This window comes from Mastigoproctus giganteus, chromosome 1 (genome assembly GCF_048544385.1).
Source record: "Mastigoproctus giganteus isolate SK-2022 chromosome 1, ASM4854438v1, whole genome shotgun sequence".
NCBI lineage: Eukaryota > Metazoa > Arthropoda > Arachnida > Uropygi > Thelyphonidae > Mastigoproctus > Mastigoproctus giganteus.
This window is the reverse complement of record NC_143575.1, coordinates 235595926-235618312: the sequence shown is the minus strand read 5'-3', so window position 1 is coordinate 235618312 and position 22387 is coordinate 235595926. Positions and strand designations below refer to the sequence as shown.

At 36.0% G+C, this 22387-nt stretch overlaps 2 protein-coding genes across 2 annotated transcripts in view; both read left to right on the top strand.

The window, feature by feature from the left end:
• The window catches only part of LOC150091658 (uncharacterized), an 89212-nt gene extending 75543 nt beyond the window's left edge, over positions 1–13669 (top strand). Inside the window, exons 8-9 of the mRNA XM_090369153.1 lie at positions 13214–13301; positions 13612–13669. Coding sequence (XP_090225279.1) covers positions 13214–13301; positions 13612–13669 — 146 coding nt within the window. The remainder of the gene's footprint in view (positions 1–13213; positions 13302–13611) is intronic.
• The window catches only part of Ythdc1 (YTH domain containing 1), a 163391-nt gene continuing 154240 nt past the window's right edge, over positions 13237–22387 (top strand). Inside the window, exons 1-3 of the mRNA XM_090385016.1 lie at positions 13237–13297; positions 13500–13547; positions 13897–13991. Coding sequence (XP_090241142.1) covers positions 13944–13991 — 48 coding nt within the window. The 5' untranslated portion in view covers positions 13237–13297; positions 13500–13547; positions 13897–13943. The remainder of the gene's footprint in view (positions 13298–13499; positions 13548–13896; positions 13992–22387) is intronic.

Genomic DNA, 22387 nt, shown 5'->3' with positions numbered 1-22387 from the left:
TATGTCATTGACAATACTCCATGAGCTACTCTTGCAGCCCGTCTGCACTGCTCAGAGAACTTCATATCTGCCTGCACAATCACCCCCAAGTCCCTTTCATTCTCTACCACTGTCAGTGTAGTACCACAGAGTTGATACGTTGCCCTGGGGTCGCTGTTTCCCATGTGTAGTACTTTACATTTGTCAATGTTAAACTTCATTTGCCACCTCTCAGCCCATCTGCTCAACCTTTCCGGATCCTGTTGCAGCAGTGTAGTGTCCTTGACAACCCTGCCAACCTTTGTATCATCTGCAAACTTGGACATTAAGCTTGATATACCATCATCAATATCATTTATAAATACAGAAAACAATAATGGACCCAACACTGAGCCCTGAGGGACTCCACTAATAACATTAGTCCACAATGAGCAGTGTCCATTGATTACCACTCTCTGTCTTCTCCCACTCAACCACCCCTTTATCCATAGCAGCAATTTGCCTCCAATGTCACACTGCTCCAATTTGTGTAGCAGTCTTCCATGTGCAACAGTATCAAAAGCCTTTCTAAGATCCAAGTATATAACATCAAAGTTATTCCCTGCATCCAGTTCTTTTGTGACTGCATCATAGTATCCAATCAAGTTGGTCAGGCAAGACTTCCCCTTAACAAAACCATGCTGTGTCTGAGCTATAACTGAAGTCTTGTCTAAATGATCCTGCAGTGCTTCTTTAACCAGTGCCTCCATTAATTTTCCTGGAACAGAAGTTTAGCTCACAGGTCTATAGTTACTTGTGTCAGCCTTTGATCCTCCTTTGTGAATTGGGGTCACATTTGCACATTTCCAGTCTATGGGTACCTCCCCTGAGTCCAAGGAAGCTCTCATAATTATGGCTAAGGGTTTGCTTACTTCCTTTGCTGCCTCCTTTAATATAACTGGATAGATCCCATCCACCCCAGGTGCCTTTCTTGTGTTTATCTTCAACAGTTTCTCCTCCACTTTACTTCCAGTTATTTCAAGATTCTGTAGCTTACTGCTAGAGTTGAATACACCTCTGGCTATGTTAATTTGAAAGGATAAATTTATGAAAGTGTCTTTCATAGAGTATTTTCCTCTCTGAAAAATATATAAATCAGCTTCTTGTTACTTTATTGTTTTGCTTTAAATATTTCTACTGTTTAAGTCAAACTAAATGCAGCAAGGCATCATATGTTCAAGAGTATAAATTATCTATATAATATCGGTGTAAATACACCATAGATAACTCTTAAACGAAAAAACTACGATAGTAGTGTCAAAAGGGCATAATTTTATTTGTATCTCATGTTGTGCACCTCCTTCACAATAAGTTGCCATGTATTGCACTACCTTAAATAAATAATGCTCTTCTAAAAGAGAAGAAAATTGTTACTTATTCTCAGTGGGCACCATTTCAAGGCTAGTTGGCCTCTCATCGTTGGGTGGGGGGGGGTGCAGGTACCCTGGTATTGCATACAAGACAATCCAGTTGCGAAGATAATCCCACAATATGAGAGATGCCAAAAGGTTTACATGATAATGTTTTAAGTCAAACTAAATGCAGCAAGACATATGTTCAAGAGTATAAATTTATCTATATATAGATAAATATTTCTACTACATGGTTTTGGTTCTCACATTGGCTTGGATTTATTTTAATTGCTGTTAGGTCTAGATTGCCTTTTTATTCTTTAGTAAACTATCCTGGAACTCTTTTATTTGTTCTGTTTAAAGAAGCAACATGCTTATAGACTTTATCAGGGGTATCTGCCACCGACCAGTTACATTTTTCATCTGTGAGGTTTTGCTCTAAATCTTTCAGGAGTGAGTTTTCTTATAGCAGTCAGCTGTGTGGAGTGAATTTCTTTGTGAAATTTTTAAAATTTGTAAATATTAAAACTTTGTATATAAATGTTTTTTACGCATTAATTTGTTCTTATTTTTGACATTTATTGCACATTTATATTGCAGAAGATAATATTATCTTCTGCATTATGTATCATTTGATTCAATTTCATCAACTTCCAGATTTGAATTCAAGAGAATTTTTGCTTTTTGAAACCAAAATTTGAGAATAATGGCTGAAAGGTGTGGATTACTTCCTTCAGTTTTAAAATCTGGTTTTTTTTTTTTGTGCTACCATCTTATATAAACTGTCTACATTACATGGAGCACAGATAAAAGATAGCTGTGTTTGCTAGAAGATTTCAAGATAATTCAACAAAGCAGACACATCTGAAATGTGCTTCAAACAACCATGGAGGAGGGAAAACATGCGTGATTGTGTATTCCAGAAAAAAAGGTTAAAGTTGCTATGTCTAATGCTTTGTCCAAATTTGCATCTGTAAAATCAGTTAAAGGAAGAATTTTTTTTTTTTGTTTTTTTTTTTTTTTGCCTGATTTAGTTTTAGCCTTCTTTAAAATTTAATTTAGAGGAATGGATGAACAAGGTTGTAAACCCTAAAATTGAGCCTGTGTTTTCAGCTTAATTGAATTCAGGATTCCTTTTTCACTCCTATCTAAGATTTAGGTTTCTAATCAGTTAAAATTTATGATTAATTCATTGAAGGGTGTTTCTGCAGTGTCCTTCGAAGAGCATTCATGTTTTTGGTATAAAGATGGTAGTGTTTGTGTGCATGCGTGTATGTTTTTTTTTTTTTTTTAATCTGATATGTTTTTTCTTATTCCCTCCTTTGTTTTCAAAAGTTATCTGGTATTCTTAGTTGAATGAATTAATTATCCAACTAATTGAATGAATTCTGAGCTTCATTCAAATAGTTGATTATTAGCATTTTTCTTCTTTTCTTGTTATTCTTCTATATAGAAAGTCTTTATTTTATTACATTAAAAATTGCAGTCACATCATTGTCTAGTCAGTGTCAACAAGAATATTGTTTGTATTTCACTCCTTTTTTTAAAAAAAAAAGGGGTATCAGAAATGTTTTATTTGGTGATCTTTTAAATTATATGTATAATTTTGGTTGTGGCTAATCACTATTTTCACAATCATCATTTTTATCTTCTGTTGGAAAGTAGTCTTTATTTGTATAAGATTTTTTTAAAGTTCATTCTTAAAAATTATCAGCAATAAAAATTGGAAATTTCCCCTTATATTACATGTTAATTGTGTATTCAGAAATATCAAATTAGGCTAGTAAATTTCTTTTCAAATAAGAAAGATTGATTATTAAAAATTGTATAACAATAGTAAGCAAAAATATACAGTGTAACAAAATACAGCTATTCTCCGATTAACTTAAGGGTTGCGTTCTGTGAAATTCTACGTAAGTCGGAATTTCCCCATGCTTGTGCAGCTCTTGCAACTGTGCATGCTGAATTGATTGAATCAAAAAAGAAATTTTCGACAAACATGTGAATAGAATTATTTATTGTATTTATATACTATAAAGTATTTAAGGGGAAAAAGCCTCATGCTACGAGGTAGAATGACTAATATGTAGGCTAGTGCAAATGCATCAGTTTAACATAGCTATCTACCAAAGTAGTTAAATTATTAATTAAATTGGCATCATTTTGGTTATATCTTATGTTGTGATGGTATTGTACTACCTTGAATAAATAACACTTCACCAGTGGAGAAGACTATTGTTATTTATTCTCAGCGGATACCACCACCCAATATGAGATATAACCAAAACGATGCAATTTAATTAATTAATTTAACTACTTTGGTAGATAGCTATGTTAAAATGATGCATTTGCACTAACCTACATATTAGTCATTCTACCTCGTAGCATGAGGCCTTTGCCCTTAAATACTTTATAGTCTATATCACTACGCACCATCAGGCATCTCTTATATTGTAGTTATACTTCATAACTGGGTTGTCACAATTGCAACACCCAGGGTACCTGCCCACCCACCGAAGAGAAGCCAACAAGCTTTGAAATGAAACGGTGCCATCTGGGTGGTGGTATCCGCTGAGAATAAATAACAATAGTCTTCTCCACTGGTAAAGTGTTATTTATTCGAGGTAGTACAATACCATGGCAACTTGTTGTGCAGGCAGTCACAATATGAGATATAACCAAAACGATGCCAATTTAATTAATTTAATTACTTTGGTAGATAGCTATGTTAAAATGATGCATTTGCACTAACCTACATATTATTATATTTATTCAATCTCATGCACAGAAAAATTACAAAGCGTGCAATTTAAAAAATTCCAAAATTATAAAATTACAAAAAAAAAGAGAGGAGACAGGCATAATGTCAGTAAGTTTTAACTCTCGAGCATCGTTGCTAGAATCGCCATCTTCAGCTGATAAGTACGCCGCTGCGGAGGTTGAGGGCTGTGGAGATTTATGGTCAGCCACTCAACCTTAACGAAAGAACATATTAATAGTGGCTTTTTTTCTTTTCATCGTAGATTTCTTCATAGCAAGCAAGCATATCATTCACCCCTCTTTAACTTTTAAGAATCGTTCGCTGTCAGGATCCATCTTGTCAAACCTTGGAATTGCTGATACAATTTCACGAAATACCATTGCCATCTCTCTCTCTGGTGATGAAGAGTCTCGGCTCCTCGTTTGGTTCATCTTGACCTTCGTCAGCATTTTCTTCTTTCACTATCGCTGCCTGCAAGTCAATAAGTTCTTCGTTAGATAATTCCTTCTCTTCTTCCTCTGTTAACTCCTCCATGTCTTTGGCAACAACCTCCAACTGAAGTAGCTCTACAATCTTATCTGTAACCTCCCCATATGATTTGTCTTTTTCAAACCCTTTGAAGGCTTTTACATGCCACGGGCATTTTTTCTTCCATGCACCATTTACCTATTAAACCACCCGTTGCTTGGTTTCGCCGTTCTTATCCTTAATATCTTCATAAATGCTTCTTGCTTTTGCTTGGATGGCCATTGGACTCAGGGTCTGAATCTGATTTTCCATCCATATTATTAATAGCTGTTCCATCTTTGATATAGCACCTGAACACTGTTTTATGATCACTGTTGATATTAAATGCGTTGATCTTTTAACATGTTCATTTATACGCACACTGTACCTTAAAATAGTATTCACTTTTGAAGCAGCAAGACCTAATTCCCATGCAATAGATGGCAAACTTCGTCCTGCTTCATACTTCTTAATCATTTTCATCTTAATTTCTAAATCAATTTTGTTTAATTTCCTGGCACTGCCAGCACTTTCACTTTCCGTTGGTCCCTTTCTCTTCATCTTTGTAATACGTAAATAGGAATGAAGAGAAGTTTCTGAAAATTTGTTTTTTATATGATTGAAGATTTCAGTGAATGGGAACTCATAATACCGTAACGTAAAAACCCACAGAATTCTGGTTATCGGGATTATCGCAAATGCAATAAGCTCGAGTTTACTACCCGTTTATAATAGATTGCACTAACAGAAAAGCCCAATAAACCAGAAAGTGCAAAGCAAATTGTTTTTGTTTTTTGGTCGTGACCTCCAGAAATGTGCTTTAGAAAAATATCACAAACGCATTCAAAATTGATTCTTATAATGGGAACATATGATAACGATGAAAGTGTAGTGCAATTTCCATTATAAGTATGAACTATCAGAGAGATAAATAGCTTAGTAATATAGCGAAATTTTCAACTTCCAAACTTGAAATGAATTACAAAAAAAAAAAAAAAACACTGTTATTGGGTTCACATTACAATATTTTCACAATACCTCAATTTATCTCTACAGATGCAAAATACGTTTCCATATTTTTTTCAGTTTGCACTGGCGAACAAAAACTTACGTAAAGTCGAATTTGCATAAGTCATGTATTACGTAAGTCGGGTAGTTCCTGTATTTGCAAATATACAGGGTGTTTCAGTTAAACGTTTCAGAACTTCTAAGAGGGGTAGGGTACATCCTGACAACTCGAAATCATATAGCAATGTGGGGTCGGAAATGCTTTCCTGAAGCGGTGTTGTACACAGAAGCACCATAAAGAAAGGAGACCGTAAGTGAGAAATTGTTTTAATAATACATAAAAAGAAGCAAAAGGTACATGGATTAAAGTAAGTGTTCGAAGTTTCTTCCACGGGCTACAATGCACACCTCACATCTCCGACGCATGGACATCCGAACATTCTGGAATACTCCAGGCGAATTTCGAATTTCTTCGGTAGCTACTGCGATTCTTGCAACCAGCTCCTCAGCATTGTCAACAGGGGTGTCATAAACTAGCGATTTCATATGACCCCAGAAATAAAAATCAAGACATGATAGGTCGGGTGACCGAGCAGGCCAACGCACGGGACCACCACGTCTGATCCAGTGTTGACCAAATGTGACATCCAGGTAGTTACGAACATCTCCGCTATAATGGGCAGGGGCTCCATCGTGTTGGAACCACATTGTCTGTTGCGTCGATGCAGAAATCTGTTCATCTCTCAAAAGTTGTGGCAATACTTGCTGCAGAAAGATCAAGTAGATAGGTCCGGTTAGACGACACGGTAACAGGTAAGGTCCGATGAGGTGGTCTCCCATAATACCGGCCCATACATTGACCGAAAATCGAATCTGTGCTGCACGACGTCGTATTGCATGCGGGTTCTCGACCGCCCAGATATGGTCGTTATGCGTGTTGAAAATTCCTTCCCTTGTGAAGGATGCCTCATCGGAAAACAACACTTCAGCAGGAAAAAGGGGATTTGTAGCACATTTTCCAAGGTACCACTGTGCGAAAGCAATACGAGGTGCATAATCCTCCGGTTGCTGTGTCTGGACACGCTGCACGTGAAACGGATGCATGTCTTGTTCTTGGAGAATCCTCCAGACGCTGCAATGGGAAACCCCGACTGCGTTTGCTAGACTTCGTGTACTCGTTCTTGGATTCCCCTGTACATGCTGCAGCACATTCTGTTCGACGGCTGGAGTCCGTGCTGTTCTTACCCTATCCCTGTCAGCTCTTTCAAATGAACCTCTCTCAGCTAACCTCTGGTGCAGTCTTGCAAAGAAATTATGACTGGGAATACGGCTCGTCGGATATCGTTCCGCGTACAAACGCTGTGCGGCTGGCCCACTACAATTTGCAGTCCCGTACGCCAAATGCATATCGGCTAACTGCGTTCGTGTAATCATCCATCCTACTAACTTGGCGTTCTTGTTCAAGAAATTCGAAATTCGCCTGGAGTATTCCAGAATGTTCGGATGTCCATGCGTCGGAGATGTGAGGCGTGCATTGTAGCCCGTGGAAGAAACTTCGAACACTTACTTTAATCCATGTACCTTTTGCTTCTTTTCATGTATTATTAAAACGATTTCTCACTTACGGTCTCTTTTCTTTTTATGGTGCTTCTGTGTACAACACCGCTTCAGGAAAGCATTTCCGACCCCACATTGCTATATGATTTCGAGTTGTCAGGATGTACCCTACCCCTCTTAGAAGTTCTGAAACGTTTAACTGAAACACCCTGTATATATATATATACAAAGGTATATATATGTATATACAGTATGTATATATATACATACTGTATATACATACAGTGCTTTTTTTGAAAAAAAAAAATAGTTGCTGGTACTGATTCTTTGCTATCAGGAAAAACTGAAAATTAAAAGGATATGAAAAGTACTCTAAAATTTTTTTTTACTGATATTATTACTTTAGTAGTAATGTTTTCAGAATAAGAACAACAAATTAAGTATATTAACACAGTTTATTAAGCATAAATTTATTATTAAAGTATATAAAAAAATAAGTAAAATGTGAGTAAAATAAGTAAAAAATAATAACATAAGTAAAAATAATTTGTGTTGTAATTGTATATTGTACTTAATAAAAGTTTTGAATAATTTTAATTTTACATGCAAATAGATATGGAAAATGTAATACACTAAAGAAATCTAACTTTGAATTTTTTTAAATATGGCCACTGTACAGGAAAAGTTTGAACACCACTGCAGTAGAAGGTGGGCCAGAGCCCATTGGGATTGAAATGACCAGCGCGACTTCTCCGTATGTGGGACAGGTAGTCTGATAGGTTTTACCAGGTAAAACCTAACACGAATTAAGAGAGCTAAAGCCCTTTAGCTCTCTTAATTCGTGCACCAGCACTAATTGCCTAATTGCCTAAATGCCAGAAATGCGAACAGTGCGTACCGAGTTAATTCTCTCCTAATCCGTTTGCTATATGAAAATTTTCTTCGCTCAACGGAAACTATTTTAAATGTAACTTCCGAGGGGAATTCAAAATAATTCACAATAAAAGGACTTCGTTAAACAGAGGTCCGACTGAGTAATTTAGAATTATAAAAATGGTTATACCGTTTTATATAGTAAATATCTTAACAATAGATAGTAAAAAATGCAAATTTAGTTAAATAATTTTAAGCTTATTTGAATAGTAGGCAAACGTGAAAAAAATTTATGGAATACAGTCTTTTGAAGTGCATTGCATCCAAATGTCACACGTCACTGTTAATAAAGGTGCCAGTACGCCATACCGTCCCAAAAGCACTGTATACATATACATACACTAGTGTTCAAAGAAAGTGCATCACCTAGGAATTTCACATTCCTAACCCTTTCATTAATGACTAGCATCACAAACAGATATATAAACAAAAGATAGTTATTAATAGTTAAGGCAAAGCTAAGTAATATTTGACAGGTGCTCTCAAAATATTCCAAAATGAGCATTTGCAACCTTTATACAACAGTTTTGGTAAACAAGACAATTAAGGCTGAAATGTTATCAGAAGCCCTCAATTTGCTTCAGTTTATCATTTAAAATGGAAAACAAAAGGAAAAGTTCACCAGGTGCAAACTTATATTTAGTTGAACCGTCTTTGCCCCTGATGGCAGCAGCACACTGTCGAGGCATTGACGTTCAATTTCTGAAGATAATCAACTGATAGATCGTGGTTCCAAACACGAATTATGGCTTCCTGAAGTTCACGAAGGGTCTTTGGTTTCTTTCTGGCAACTGCACATTCCACATGATGCCAACAGTTCTCTATAGGATTCAGGTCGCGGCTGTTTCCTGGGCAGCTAAAAGTTGTAATGGACTGTTCTTCCAACCATTTTTTCACCTGTAACAAATGTAAACACATTACTGTCAAACCTCTAATGCAGAAATGAAGCTAAAGTAACTACTGAAGTGCCTACTTACACTTTTTGCCCGATGACAAGGAGCACAGTCGTCCTGAAAGATGCAGTTACTTGGCAGGTTGAAATGGTCTCTAATGGTTGGCAGCAATTTGCCTTCCAATATAGCCAGGTATCCATTGGCATTTACGGAAAATTTTATAAAGTGTAGGTGACCTACTCCGCGATACGAAATATCATTTGGCTGGTAGGGAATTTCACTGTAGACACCATGCAGTCTGGATGGTATTTCTTCACCATGTGTTCGGTGAATCGTTTGTCTCCCATCAGAGCAATGCAGGTTGAAGTTCTTCCGATCCAAGAAAGTAACTGACTTTCACTGCTCGGGGGTCCATTTGACATGCTTCATTCTCTTTTCGGTTCAGATGAAGAAAGTTTACGGTTTTTAAGGCATAGAGACTCATTTGCATACGGTTCCTTTTTTCTTATCAGCAGAACCAGTATTTTTGAGTATATGCAAAACATTATTTCATGTAATCCCCCCCGATATTATATTAGCATTAGTAGAGACATATGACGCAAGAAAGCAAGCTTATAGAGCCTCAGCCAAAAAAAACAAAAAAAAAAAAACAGAAAACCTTTTCATTTCACTGATCCATTCGTTCCAAATGTTTGTCTAGTTATGCCTTGAATTTATTTAAGCTATCAACTTCGACAACAACAGATGGAAGTTTATTCCAGCAATCAACTACCATCTGGCTAAAGGTAAATTTCTGCACATCTATTCTACAATTGTCTTTTCTTAGTTTGAATCTATGCCCTCTCAGTTTTGTAATCTGAGCAAGAGGAAGAATCCCACCAGCATTGAGCCTGCTCAACCCATTCAAGGCTTTATACACCTCAGTCAGATCGCCTCACAGGTGCCTAGTCTCCAGAAGCTGCAATTTGCAGAACTTAAGCTTTCTTTGTAAGAGCACCCCTTTGTTTCTCTCACCAGTCTTGTTGCCCTTCTCTGTCCTCGTTCTAGCAACTCTACATCCTTCCTAATATGAGGCTTCCAGACCTGTGTGCAGTACTCAAGGTGTGGCCTGACCATTGCCTTATCCTTGTTAGCAAAATTCCTGTATATTATTGACAAGATCCCTTGACCTACTCTGGCAGCCTGTCTACACTACTCAGAAAACTTCATATCTGACTGCACAATTACCCCAGGTCTCTTTCATTCTCCACTATCCTGAGTGTAACACCGCCCGGTTGGTACATTTCTCTGGGGTTACTGCAATCCATATGCAGTACATTGCATTTGTCAATGTTAAACTTCATTTGCCACTTCTCAGCCCATCTGCCCAACTTTTATAGATCCTGTTGCAGCAGCATACTGTCAGTACTGTTATTAACAACCCTGCCAATCTTTGTATCATCTGCAAACTTTGACATTATGCTTGAGTTACCTTCAACAATATCATTGATAAATATACAAAACAACAATGGTCCCAACACCATGCCCTGAGGGACACCACTAATAACATCACTCCACATAGAGAAGTATTCATTGATTGCCACTCTGTCTTCTCCCGTTCAACCATCCATTCATCCATTGTAGCAACTTGCCGTTAATGCCATACTGCTCCAATTTGTACAGTAGTCTTCCATGTGCATTCATATTTTGATTTAATTCTATTTTGCCATGGCATGTAGTTTATGTTAGAAAAAGAGGACACTATATTGTTGTCTTGCTAAACAATTCTGGTGGTTGACACTTGAAAATAACACTGGGATTGTGTAATATATGACAGATAGATATATATCTGGTATAATAATGTTGACTTATTTTTTTATATAATGTATTAATTTTTTTTGAACCCTTCTTTTTTCTCTTCTTTCTTTCACAACTTCACTTCTTATCTCTACTACTTTTATTTACTTACTTATATAATAATATATATATTATGTATAATAACACACACACACACACACACACACACACACACACACACACACACACACACACACACACACACACACACACACACACACACACACACACACACACAGTGAATTCCAGTTATTTGAGCATCCAGTAAATCAGCGCAGCTGCTTATTTGGGACAAATCTTAAAGAACAGAATGCAATTATGCAATTGAGAAAATAGCCAGGGTTTACTTCACTTAATTGGGACAACATGCCGTTTAATCGGGGCAGGAGACCGCACGACTTGAGATTGCCCTACAATTATCTGCGACCATACCACGTGGTTCGGTCGGATTTCTGGAGGTCACAACCATAAAACAATAAAAACAATTAGCAGTCCCCTGTTTATTGGGCTTTCCTGTTAGTGCTTCAATCATATAAAAAAATTAATTTTCAGAATCTGCTTTTCATTCCTATTTTTTAAGCTTCGTAACTTGTTACTCCGTTCTCACTTGCGCGTATCGTGTTTCTTGCAATTTGTGTGTGCCGTGTTCTTTGTTATTGATTGCTTATCTTTTTTACTGTTTTAAATTTTAACCTCCACCCATAAATGTCAGTGAGCAGAAATGTCAACTAGTTAGTATGTACATATTACAGTATGTATTAATTAATTAATTAAGCAATGCACGTAAGTGTAAATTTATTTTTATTTTGCTAACCTGTGGAAAATATTCTTCCGATTTTCACGTATCATTTAATTTTTTAATTGGTAACGTAATAAAGTGTAAATTTGTACTTAATACAGTATATCTTTACTTTTATAGCCTGTGGATAATATTCCTGCTATTTTTGCTAATTAGAATTGCTGTTTAATAGAATTAAACTTTAATTCACAAACGTGATCACAATGACCAGCACTTACTATGTATCGTATAGTAAATGGTACTTTACTGTGGCGAGTCTATCGTAACATGATTTTATCGTAAAATCAGTCGTAAAGCTATATTTTTAACTATTTACATGAAACTTCGCACATACTTGGGGCAGCCGCTTAATCGGGCCAAAATGCACTAGTCCTGATGTGTCCCAAATAACCGGAATCGACTATATGTATATATTATTATTATTTCATAATAATAATAATATGTATTATAAAGCATTTATTTACATTGTTTACATATTATAAGGAATATTTCAAAGTTGACACATGCAGCAGAGTTCCATGTGCTAACCAAAATCATATCACACAGAGCAGTCAAGAAGTTACTGGAAAAGAAAAATTATTCCTATGTTACTCATATATTATTATTCCCATTATTTTTTTAAGTTCATGGTGTACCTGAATTTGGAAAAATTATTCCAACTCAGATATAATCTACTCTGCATTAACAGTAAAAACTTCAGCTATTCACTGCTAATTCCTAAAATGCTCAGCTCTAGGTAATTCATTGAGGAGGGAAAAAATTGGTTGATCTTCCTAAAAACCCAGTGCTGTCTTGTTTCTTGCAAAAAAAAAAAAAAATTCTTCTGCACTCATCTTTAACAACACTAAGATTTTTACCCAAGAGTACATATATTATAAATCTTCCTTTCTTTGCACATTTGAAAAAAAAAAAATAAATAACTATGCATTTTGATGAATGGCTCCTGGCTGCAAATCTGACCTGATATGAAATATTGTTTTCACAACGGGGGTTTAGTGTGCTCAGAGCATTGCTTAATTTCTCAGATTACAGGCAGATTAATTATCCTTACTTAACAAGCACTCACTTCACTCTGTAACATAAAAGCAATTTCTTCTGTTTTATGTTTTCTGTAGATAGTTTCACATATGCTGTTCTTTTGGATTAGCATTTTTAATTCCCTTTTTACTTTCATACCGGTCTAGTAATGTGCAACAGCTAGTCAACATCCAACTTCACTTAATCTTCAAAGTTGCAAAGCTAATGTCGCTACTACCTCCTTTATTTCTTCTGCTTCTGAGAAACCTTCCTTCCTTCTTTAGAACAACTTGCCTTTATTTTTAAATTATAACAAATATTTTTCTTCAACCCATGCATTATACTTGAGTGCTAATGGATTCAATACCTTTTGTGCTGTGGCTTACAAAAAAAAAAAAAAAAAAATCCATAGATGTATATGTTTTCTGTGGAATATTGTTTGCATGTTTTTTTTTTTTCAGATACAAGGTTTGTATATATGAATGTAAATATGAGAAATCACAGTTACATATTTTATATTTCATATTTGTAGGAGATGATAGAGATAGAAAAAGAAGGGCCCGTAAAAGGACACACTCTCCAATTGTCTATGAAAGGAAGGGGAGCAGTAAAGAAAGTGTGTATAACTGTTTTTATAATTATTTTAATTTTATATTATGATAATAAATGACTTAACTGTAATAATAGTCCATCTTTATTTTAAGTTCAAATAATTAGTTTAAATTATTGTTTGTAAAACTTTCATTCCCTTTTAATGATGTTTTCAGCATGATATATATTTTTGAATTGAACTGAATTTTTTATGCACTCTTTATTAGGAGGAAACTCAAAGAAGCCCAAAATTTCATCATCAGTCAATAAGAGAGGTAACTAAGTTTTAATATTTTGTGTTAAAAATTCTGAGATTATTGGGGTTTTTTTGTTTTTTAGGTGTAACTGGCTCTTGCCTGTTAAACAGGAAATAGCTTTGGACCAGCTCACAACATAGATGGGCAGGTAGCTAGGCTTAAAGTTTTTTTTTTTTTTTAAATACTAAAACATTCTGAAGTTAGATATTGTCTGATGCTCTGTTTGTTATGCATATATGAAAACATATCAATATGAAAAAATCCTGTCCATTTTTTGCAGTAGTAATTTTTTTTTAAAGTAGTGTCATTAATGATTTCTATTACTTCACTTTGATATCCCTCGTGATTGTTAATTGCATATTTATAGATTACAGTTACCTCCTGAAGTATTTTTTCCGTGATGCCCGTTTCTTTATGATCAAAAGTAACAACCACGAGAATGTAGCACTGTCAAAGGCTAAGGTAAGATGTTTGTCAACTTGTGTTTGCAACCATTAAAGTAACCGAACTTGAATGAATTATTACTATGTTTTTTCAATATGTATGATAAATACTTAGATGATTTATAGAAATTTATAAATAGCAATTTCATTTTTCTAAAAATTTTTACCTTTATGCATATACTATATACACTCCTCTGTGGCATGATGTTGTATGCAGCTTGTTTGAATTAGCTTGGGTTGTCTAGGTTAGATTCTCATTAACAACTAGAAGGATTTCTATAGTACTGTTTGAGATTGCAGTTAGCCAGTCTCAGGAAGAGGGAGCAGGGTTCCCCCCAGTGAATTATTCCAGATTTTTCAGCATATGCAACATGAAAATTGACTCTAGAGCGCACACTTCTATAGAAAAATTGCATTTTATGGATATGAACGACCAACTCTGCTGTTAAAATAATAATTTGAAATTTGTTGCATTGGACATGCCCTCATAGGTTTCTTTATAGGTTTCTTTTGAAGGAAACCTATGAAAGCAACAAATTCTTCATAAAAAAAAAAAAAAAAAAATTACACAAGAGTTAGTTGGAAAACTTATGACCTGAAAGTGCAGCCACAATCTGGGGAAAACAAGTTCAACATTAAAAAGAGAATTGACAAATCCTGTGAAACAACTAATTTGCATCTATTGTACCATATTTCTGAATGTGTGGTGTTCTTCATAATTAAAATGCTTTCAAACAAATGTTATTAAACAAAATGTTTTTACTTTTTGTGATGCCTGTAGAAATTACTATTGTTGTATTATTTCATTACATAATGAATTTCATTACAAAATGTTGTAATGAAAATTGCGTTTCAGCAATATTCATTACAACAAAATGATTCTTGTGATGATGGTAATGATGAGAAGTTCGTTGTAATGGGATTTTACTATATAATAAACATTATTTCAAAAATATTATGCTTTATTTGTAAAATTTTCCAATGTAAAAGTTTATATGAATACACTGAGTGGACAGAAATAATGGGATACCTACCTAGTAACGGGTAGGACCACCTTTCACCCGTATAAGGGCAGACACATGGTGTCTGCCCATTGACTCCACTAGTTCACGAAAGTGTTCCACAGGTATTTCCATCCATGCTTGCTGCACCGCTGTCCATAATTCCATTGCATTCCTTGGTGGAGGATTCAAAGCTCAAATGGACCTTTCCACAGCATCCCAAAGATGCTCCACAGGGTTCATGAACTGGGAGGCCATTCCATGGTGGTAAAATCTGCGGAATGCTCTTAAAACATATTCTAATCACTATGGCTCTGTGGGGAGGCGCACTGTTCTGCTGGAAGAGTCCACTGCCCTGTAGGTGTATGATGACCATGAAGGGATGCAGATGGTCTGCAAGGATGGACATGTAACCCGGACCATTCAGAGATGCTTCTAGGCGTACCAGAGGTCCCAACGTGTGCCAGTTGAACGCACCCCAGACCATTACTGACCATCCACCTGCCTGAACAGATCCTTGTTGACATGACGGGTACATAGCTTCATGCAGTTTCCACCAGATACACACCCTCCCATCCGCTCGAAATAACTGGAAATGGGACTCATCGGACCAGGAGACCCATCTCCAGTCATCCAGGGTCCAGTGCTGATGTTCTTTCACCCAGTTGAGGCGTAGAGTCCTGTGTCGTGGTGTTAGCAATGGGACTCTGGTGGGTCGGTGGCTCCCATAACCTATTGCGGTCTTAGTGGAGACATTTCTAGCCTCCCTCATTGAAGTCTGCGGTGATTTCTGCCACTGTCACTCCAGTTGGTCGAAATAATGCGAGACAGACATCAACGGCCACTTTCATCCACCACCTTTCTCTGTCCATAGTGCTGTCCCCGATGAGATGTTATTCTGGAAATAGCATATTCCTGATACTCGTGATATCGTTGAATTGAGATAGTGTAATTCCTGTACCACCTCTGCAATAGAGTGACCCATACATCGGGCACCTACTATCATCTCTCTTTCAAACTCAGTTAACTCATGACATTTATCCATACAGACATCGAATTACTATCTATGTGAATGCAGTGTATCTATATACCTACCAAACGGTGGGTTCATCCACTAGTGAGAGGGGCGATAGCATCGCGTTGCCCAGGAACCAGGTGTCCCATGAATTCTGTCCTTTCAGTGTACAATCATAATTTGAGTATTTAGTTGGGTGCATAAAAATTTTTTTAAAAATTTATGAAAAATATTTGTGCCCAACTAAATCTCGAATTATGACTGTATTCATAGCTGAAACTTGTCAAAAAAAAAACATTTCACTTGCTGTTTGTTTCCTGAGACAGGACTCAAAGCTCTCTCTCTGACCATTATATCACGTGTCACAAGTTAGGTAGCTTGAGGAATTCAGTCGTAATGTGACAGAGTCACTATTATCAAATTGAAAATTGACTCATCCCTAAAATTTTAGTTTCATTTTTGAATGATATTTAAAAATGTAAACATAAATGTAAATATTTATTTCTTTAGAATAGACATTCTCATTGTATCATGAATATTAGACAGTGCAATCAACATACTTCAAGAGATGGGCACACAACAAAAAACAAATGTAGTAGGTATAATAAATGATTTATCGCATTAATTATGTGATCAATTTTCTCTAATGCCACCCATCACTTGTTATGGATGATTGTTTATTGCAAGTCATATTAGTATTAGTATTAGTAACGGCCGTATGGTGCAAGAAAGCCTATGGCTTATGCTGCACCAGCCAAAAAAAAAAAAAAAAAATCCGAACAAAACAATGATAAAAACAAAAATTAAATAAATAAATAATAATAATTAATAAAGAAATAAAAATAATAAAATGAAATTAAAAATTAAATAAAAAGGAAATTAATCCTATCATCCTATGCGCTTCCCTTACCCGAAAGTACTATCCAGATGACCTTTGAATTTCCCCAAACTGTCGGCCTCTACCACCCATGAAGGCAACTTATTCCAGTAATTTATAACTCGCTGGCTAAAATAAAACTTCCTGCAGTCCAATCTAAACATTTCCCCGCGTAACTTGAATTTATGTCCCCTAGTTCTAGCATCATTTATAATCTTGAAAATTTTGTCCTCATTCAGTTTACTGATGCCTCTCAGAGCCTTAAACACCTCAATCAAATCTCCTCTAAGGTGTCTAGTTTCCAAACTCTGCAACCCACATATTCGAAGTCTTTCTTCATAAGGACGCCCTTTTGCCGATCTCACCAGGCGAGTTACCCTTCTTTGCACCCTTTCAAGAAGCTCGATGTCTTTCTTTAGGTGCGGTCTCCATACTTGAACACAGTATTCCAAGTGTGGTCTAACATAGGCCTTATATAATGGGATTATCACGTCCCTATCTCTACTTGCAAAAGTTCGATAGATCATCGATAGGACACCATGGGCCTTCCTTGCAACCTGTTTACAATGCTCAGAGAATTTCATGTCTGACCGTATCGTAACACCCAAGTCCCTTTCCTCCAGTACTGGGTTTAGTTGAACTCCACCAAGTGAATAAGTTATTTTGGGATTACTGTTTCCCAGGTGTAATACCTTACACTTTGTTGGATTAAAACACAGCTGCCATTTTTCTGACCATTCTTGAAGTCTATCTAGGTCTCTCTGAAGAAGCTCAGCTTGACAGTGATCATTAACTACTCTACCAATTTTAACATCATCTGCAAATTTAGACATCACGCCCTCTATCCCTTCATCAATGTCGTTTATGAAAATTAAAAACAACAGTGGTCCTAATACTGATCCTTGGGGAACCCCACTTCTTACATCAACTCAATCTGAGGAATAGCCATTTATCACAACCCTCTGCCTCCTGCCCTGAAGCCATCCTTCTATCCATCTAAGGATTTTCCCAGTGATTCCGACCTGTTCCAGCTTATAAAGCAACCGCTCATGTGGGACTGAGTCAAAAGCTTTGCTGAAATCTAAATAAACAATGTCGAAATTATTCCCTAAATCCAGCTCGTGAGTGACCCTTTCGAAATAGCGAACCAGATTTGTTAAACATGATTTTCCCTTTACAAAACCATGCTGAGTATCCTTGAGAATTTCAATTCTATCCAAATGATCCTGAATTCCACCCTTGATCAATGCCTCCATGATTTTCCCTACTACTGAAGTCAGACTGACAGGTCGATAATTTCCCACTTCACTTTTAGAGCCACCCTTATGTATGGGAGATACATTTGCACTTTTCCAATCCAAGGGAATCTCCCCAGAGTCTAGTGATGCTCGCATAACCAGCCTCAGTGGTTCAATGCACTCGCTTGCCGCCTCTCTCAAGATTATAGGGTATATTCCATCAACTCCAGGAGCCTTACTAGTCTGTAGGCTTGAAAGTTTTTTCATTAAATAATCTTGCGAAATTTCAATATCATTAATTACATATTTTTTAACTTTGCTCCCACAATTTCCCATTGCCACAAAAGGCTTTTCATTTGTAAATATCGATGCAAAATAACTGTTGAGTTCATCTGCAACGGCAGCTGGTGTATTTATTACTATCCCCTTTCCCTTACGTAAAGGTCCGATCTGGTTTGTCCTGCTCTTCTTGGCATTTATATATGTGAAGAATTCCTTATCCCCCCTCTTTGCTCTGTTTGCTAGTGATTTCTCATAAACTGCCTTTGCCTGTCGAACCTTTTCTGTGGCTCTATTACACACCACCTTGTAGCTGTTATATGCTTCAGTACTTTTTATTGCTCTGTAACGTTTCCATGCCACCTTTTTCTGCTCAAGTAATGTGGCAACTTCACTATTCATCCAACTTGGAACCCTTCTCGTGGAGTATTTTTTTAATGGTATATACGCATTCAAGGCATCTGTGATTAATGTTTTAAAAGCGTACCACAGTTCAATTGTATTCATTCTCTGCGCGATATCTACCCAGTTAATAGAGGCCATGTAGTACCTTAAGGCATCGTAATTTCCTTTTCTGAAATTAAACCCCATTCCTTTGCCTTTTACTTCTGCTACCTCTCTCGTCATCATCCACCGTAGAACTCCGTGATCACTTCCTGCTACTGGTTCCTCTACTGTCAGCCCTGTTATGTCATCTGATTCATGTGTGATGATGAGGTCTAGGATATTCTTTTCTCTAGTACTTTCCCTGACATGTTGATACAAATAACAGTCATCTAGTTGATTTAAAAATTTTGTTCCCCATGTCGAGTTTCCTTCCCATTTACTCCAATCAATTAGAGGCAAATTGAAATCACCCATAATAAGGCATTGACGCTTACTTGCCCATTCCATTTGCATGTAGAGGCTTTTGTCATAGTCTTCACAATCACCTGGTCTGTAGATTACGCCTACTCGCATTGTACCTTTGTTTCCAACTATCTCACACCATACAGACTCTATACTAGCATGTGAAATGTCTGAATCTGGGAAAGCTATCGTCGCACTCAGGCTGCTTCTGATAAGAAGCATTACCCCACCACCCCTTCTATCTACTCTATCCTTCCTAAATACATTATACAAGCCGTACTGAAACTCATCATCCCCAATTTCCGGGTGGCACCACGTCTCCGTAAGCCCTATTATGTCCGCGTTACTTGTTTTAACCAGCAGTTCGAATTCGCTCATTTTATTGACGACACTTCTAACATTACTGTATAAACAATTAAGATTTACTGTTCTTGTATATTTAACAACCCTAACACAACCCTTGAAGTTATTTAGGCTCTCTTCCCTGATATTAGCTACCTGCTCACGTGAAACGTCTTTTCCCCCAGAACATCTAGATAATACGTCCAGTTGGGGTAACAGATAAGAACTCTTAAGGTATGTGCAAGAGTTACATTGACCAATATTATCAGATAAACGCGTGTCAGTATTACCCACATCCCCCCTAACTAGCAGTTTCAATATGTTTGATGTGTTGGCATGTGGGATTGGCCAGTAACATAATTGGATAAGCTTTTGTACCTGGTGCAAAAAATTTTGTAATGAACCCAAGTCCCTAATGCCAGTTGAAATTTTTTTTCCCCTGCTCTCTTTATTTTATAGTTTGCATTTTAATTTATTTATTTATTATCTTTACTTTAATTTTTGTTATTTTCCTTTAGCATGCATTTCCTTTAGCAGACTTGGTGTAATCAAAATTATGTTGCACTTAAGGGGACAAGCAGGCAACAGAAATGCTCATCAGTGAAAATGAAGGAGGTATATTGAATTACCTTTCTTGTAGGTCAACTGATGAACATTATTTGAAGCCATATCAAGCTGAATATGGTTGCCGTTTTTTTTAAAAATCATTAATTTTATGCAGTGGCGAAAGGTCATGAATGGAAATGAGTATTAACATAATTGGATAAGTTGAAATCAAAGTATAAAGTTATACTTCAAGAGACAATCACAAAACAAAAAAGATATAAAAAAATTAGCAGGGATAATGAATGATTTTTCTCACTGATAAGGTGATCAACTTTCTCTAATGCCGCCAATCACTTGTTATGGATGATTGTTTATTGCAAGTCATGTTTGATATGTTGGCAAGTGGTCATGTTGGAAAGGCCAGTAACATAATTCGATAAGCTTTTGCACTTGGTGCAAGAAATTTCGTAATGAGCCCAAGTTAAATTTTTTTTCCTGCTTTGTTTATTTTCTAGTTTGTTTCAATTTATTATATTTACAGTATTTAATTTTTGTTATTTTCCTTCAGCATATACAGATTGTCATTCATAGCATGCATATTAGACTTGGTGTAATCAAAATTATGTTGCACTTAAGGGGACAAGCATGCAACAGAAATGCTCATCAGTGAAAATGAAGGAGGTATATTGAATTTACCTTTCTTGTATGTCAACTGATGAACATTATTTGAAGTCACATATCAAGCTGAATATGGTTGCCGTTTTATTAAAAATCATTAATTTTATGCAGTGGTGAAAGAAGGTCGTGAATGGAAATGGGTATTAACATAATTGGTTAAGTTGAAATCAAAGTATAAAGTATGTTATACTGTACTTCAAGAGACAATCACAAAACAAAAAAGATATAAAAAAATTAGCAGGGATAATGAATGATTTGTCTCACTGATTAGGTGATCAACTTTCTCTAATGCCGCCAATCACTTGTTATGGATGATTGTTTATTGCAAGTCATGTTTGATATGTTGGCAAGTGGTCATGTTGGAAAGGCCAGTAACATAATTCGATAAGCTTTTGCACTTGGTGCAAGAAATTTTGTAATGAGCCCAAGTTAAATTTTTTTTCCTGCTTTGTTTATTTTCTAGTTTGTTTCAATTTATTATATTTACAGTATTTAATTTTTGTTATTTTCCTTCAGCATATACAGATTGTCATTCATAGCATGCATATTAGACTTGGTGTAATCAAAATTTTGTTGCACTTAAGGGGACAAGCATGCAACAGAAATGCTCATCAGTGAAAATGAAGGAGGTATATTGAATTACCTTTCTTGTAGGTCAACTGATGAACATTATTTGAAGTCACATATCAAGCTGAATATGGTTGCCGTTTTATTAAAAATCATTAATTTTATGCAGTGGTGAAAGAAGATCATGAATGGAAATGAGTATTAACCTAATTGGTTAAGTTGAAATCAAAGTATAAAGTATGTTATACTTCAAGAGACAATCACAAAACAAAAAAGATATAAAAAAATTAGCAGGGATAATGAATGATTTGTCTCACTGATTAGGTGATCAACTTTCTCTAATGCCGCCAATCACTTGTTATGGATGATTGTTTATTGCAAGTCATGTTTGATATGTTGGCAAGTGGTCATGTTGGAAAGGCCAGTAACATAATTCGATAAGCTTTGCACTTGGTGCAAGAAATTTTGTAATGAGCCCAAGTTAAATTTTTTTTCCTGCTTTGTTTATTTTCTAGTTTGTTTCAATTTATTATATTTACAGTATTTAATTTTTGTTATTTTCCTTCAGCATATACAGATTGTCATTCATAGCATGCATATTAGACTTGGTGTAATCAAAATTATGTTGCTTAAGGGGACAAGCATGCAACAGAAGTGCTCATCAGTGAAAATGAAGGAGGTATATTGAATTACCATTCTTGTGAATCAACTGATGAACATTATTTGAAGTCCTGTGGTGTCAACTGTATCAAGCTGAATACGGTTGCCGTTTTATTAAAAATCATTAATTTTATGCAGTGGTGAAAGAAGATTGTGAATGGAAATGGGTATTAACATAATTGGATAAGTTGAAATCAAAGTATAAAGTATGTTATACTTCAAGAGACAATCACAAAACAAAAAAGATATAAAAAAATTAGCAGGGATAATGAATGATTTGTCTCACTGATTAGGTGATCAACTTTCTCTAATGCCGCCAATCACTTGTTATGGATGATTGTTTATTGCAAGTCATGTTTGATA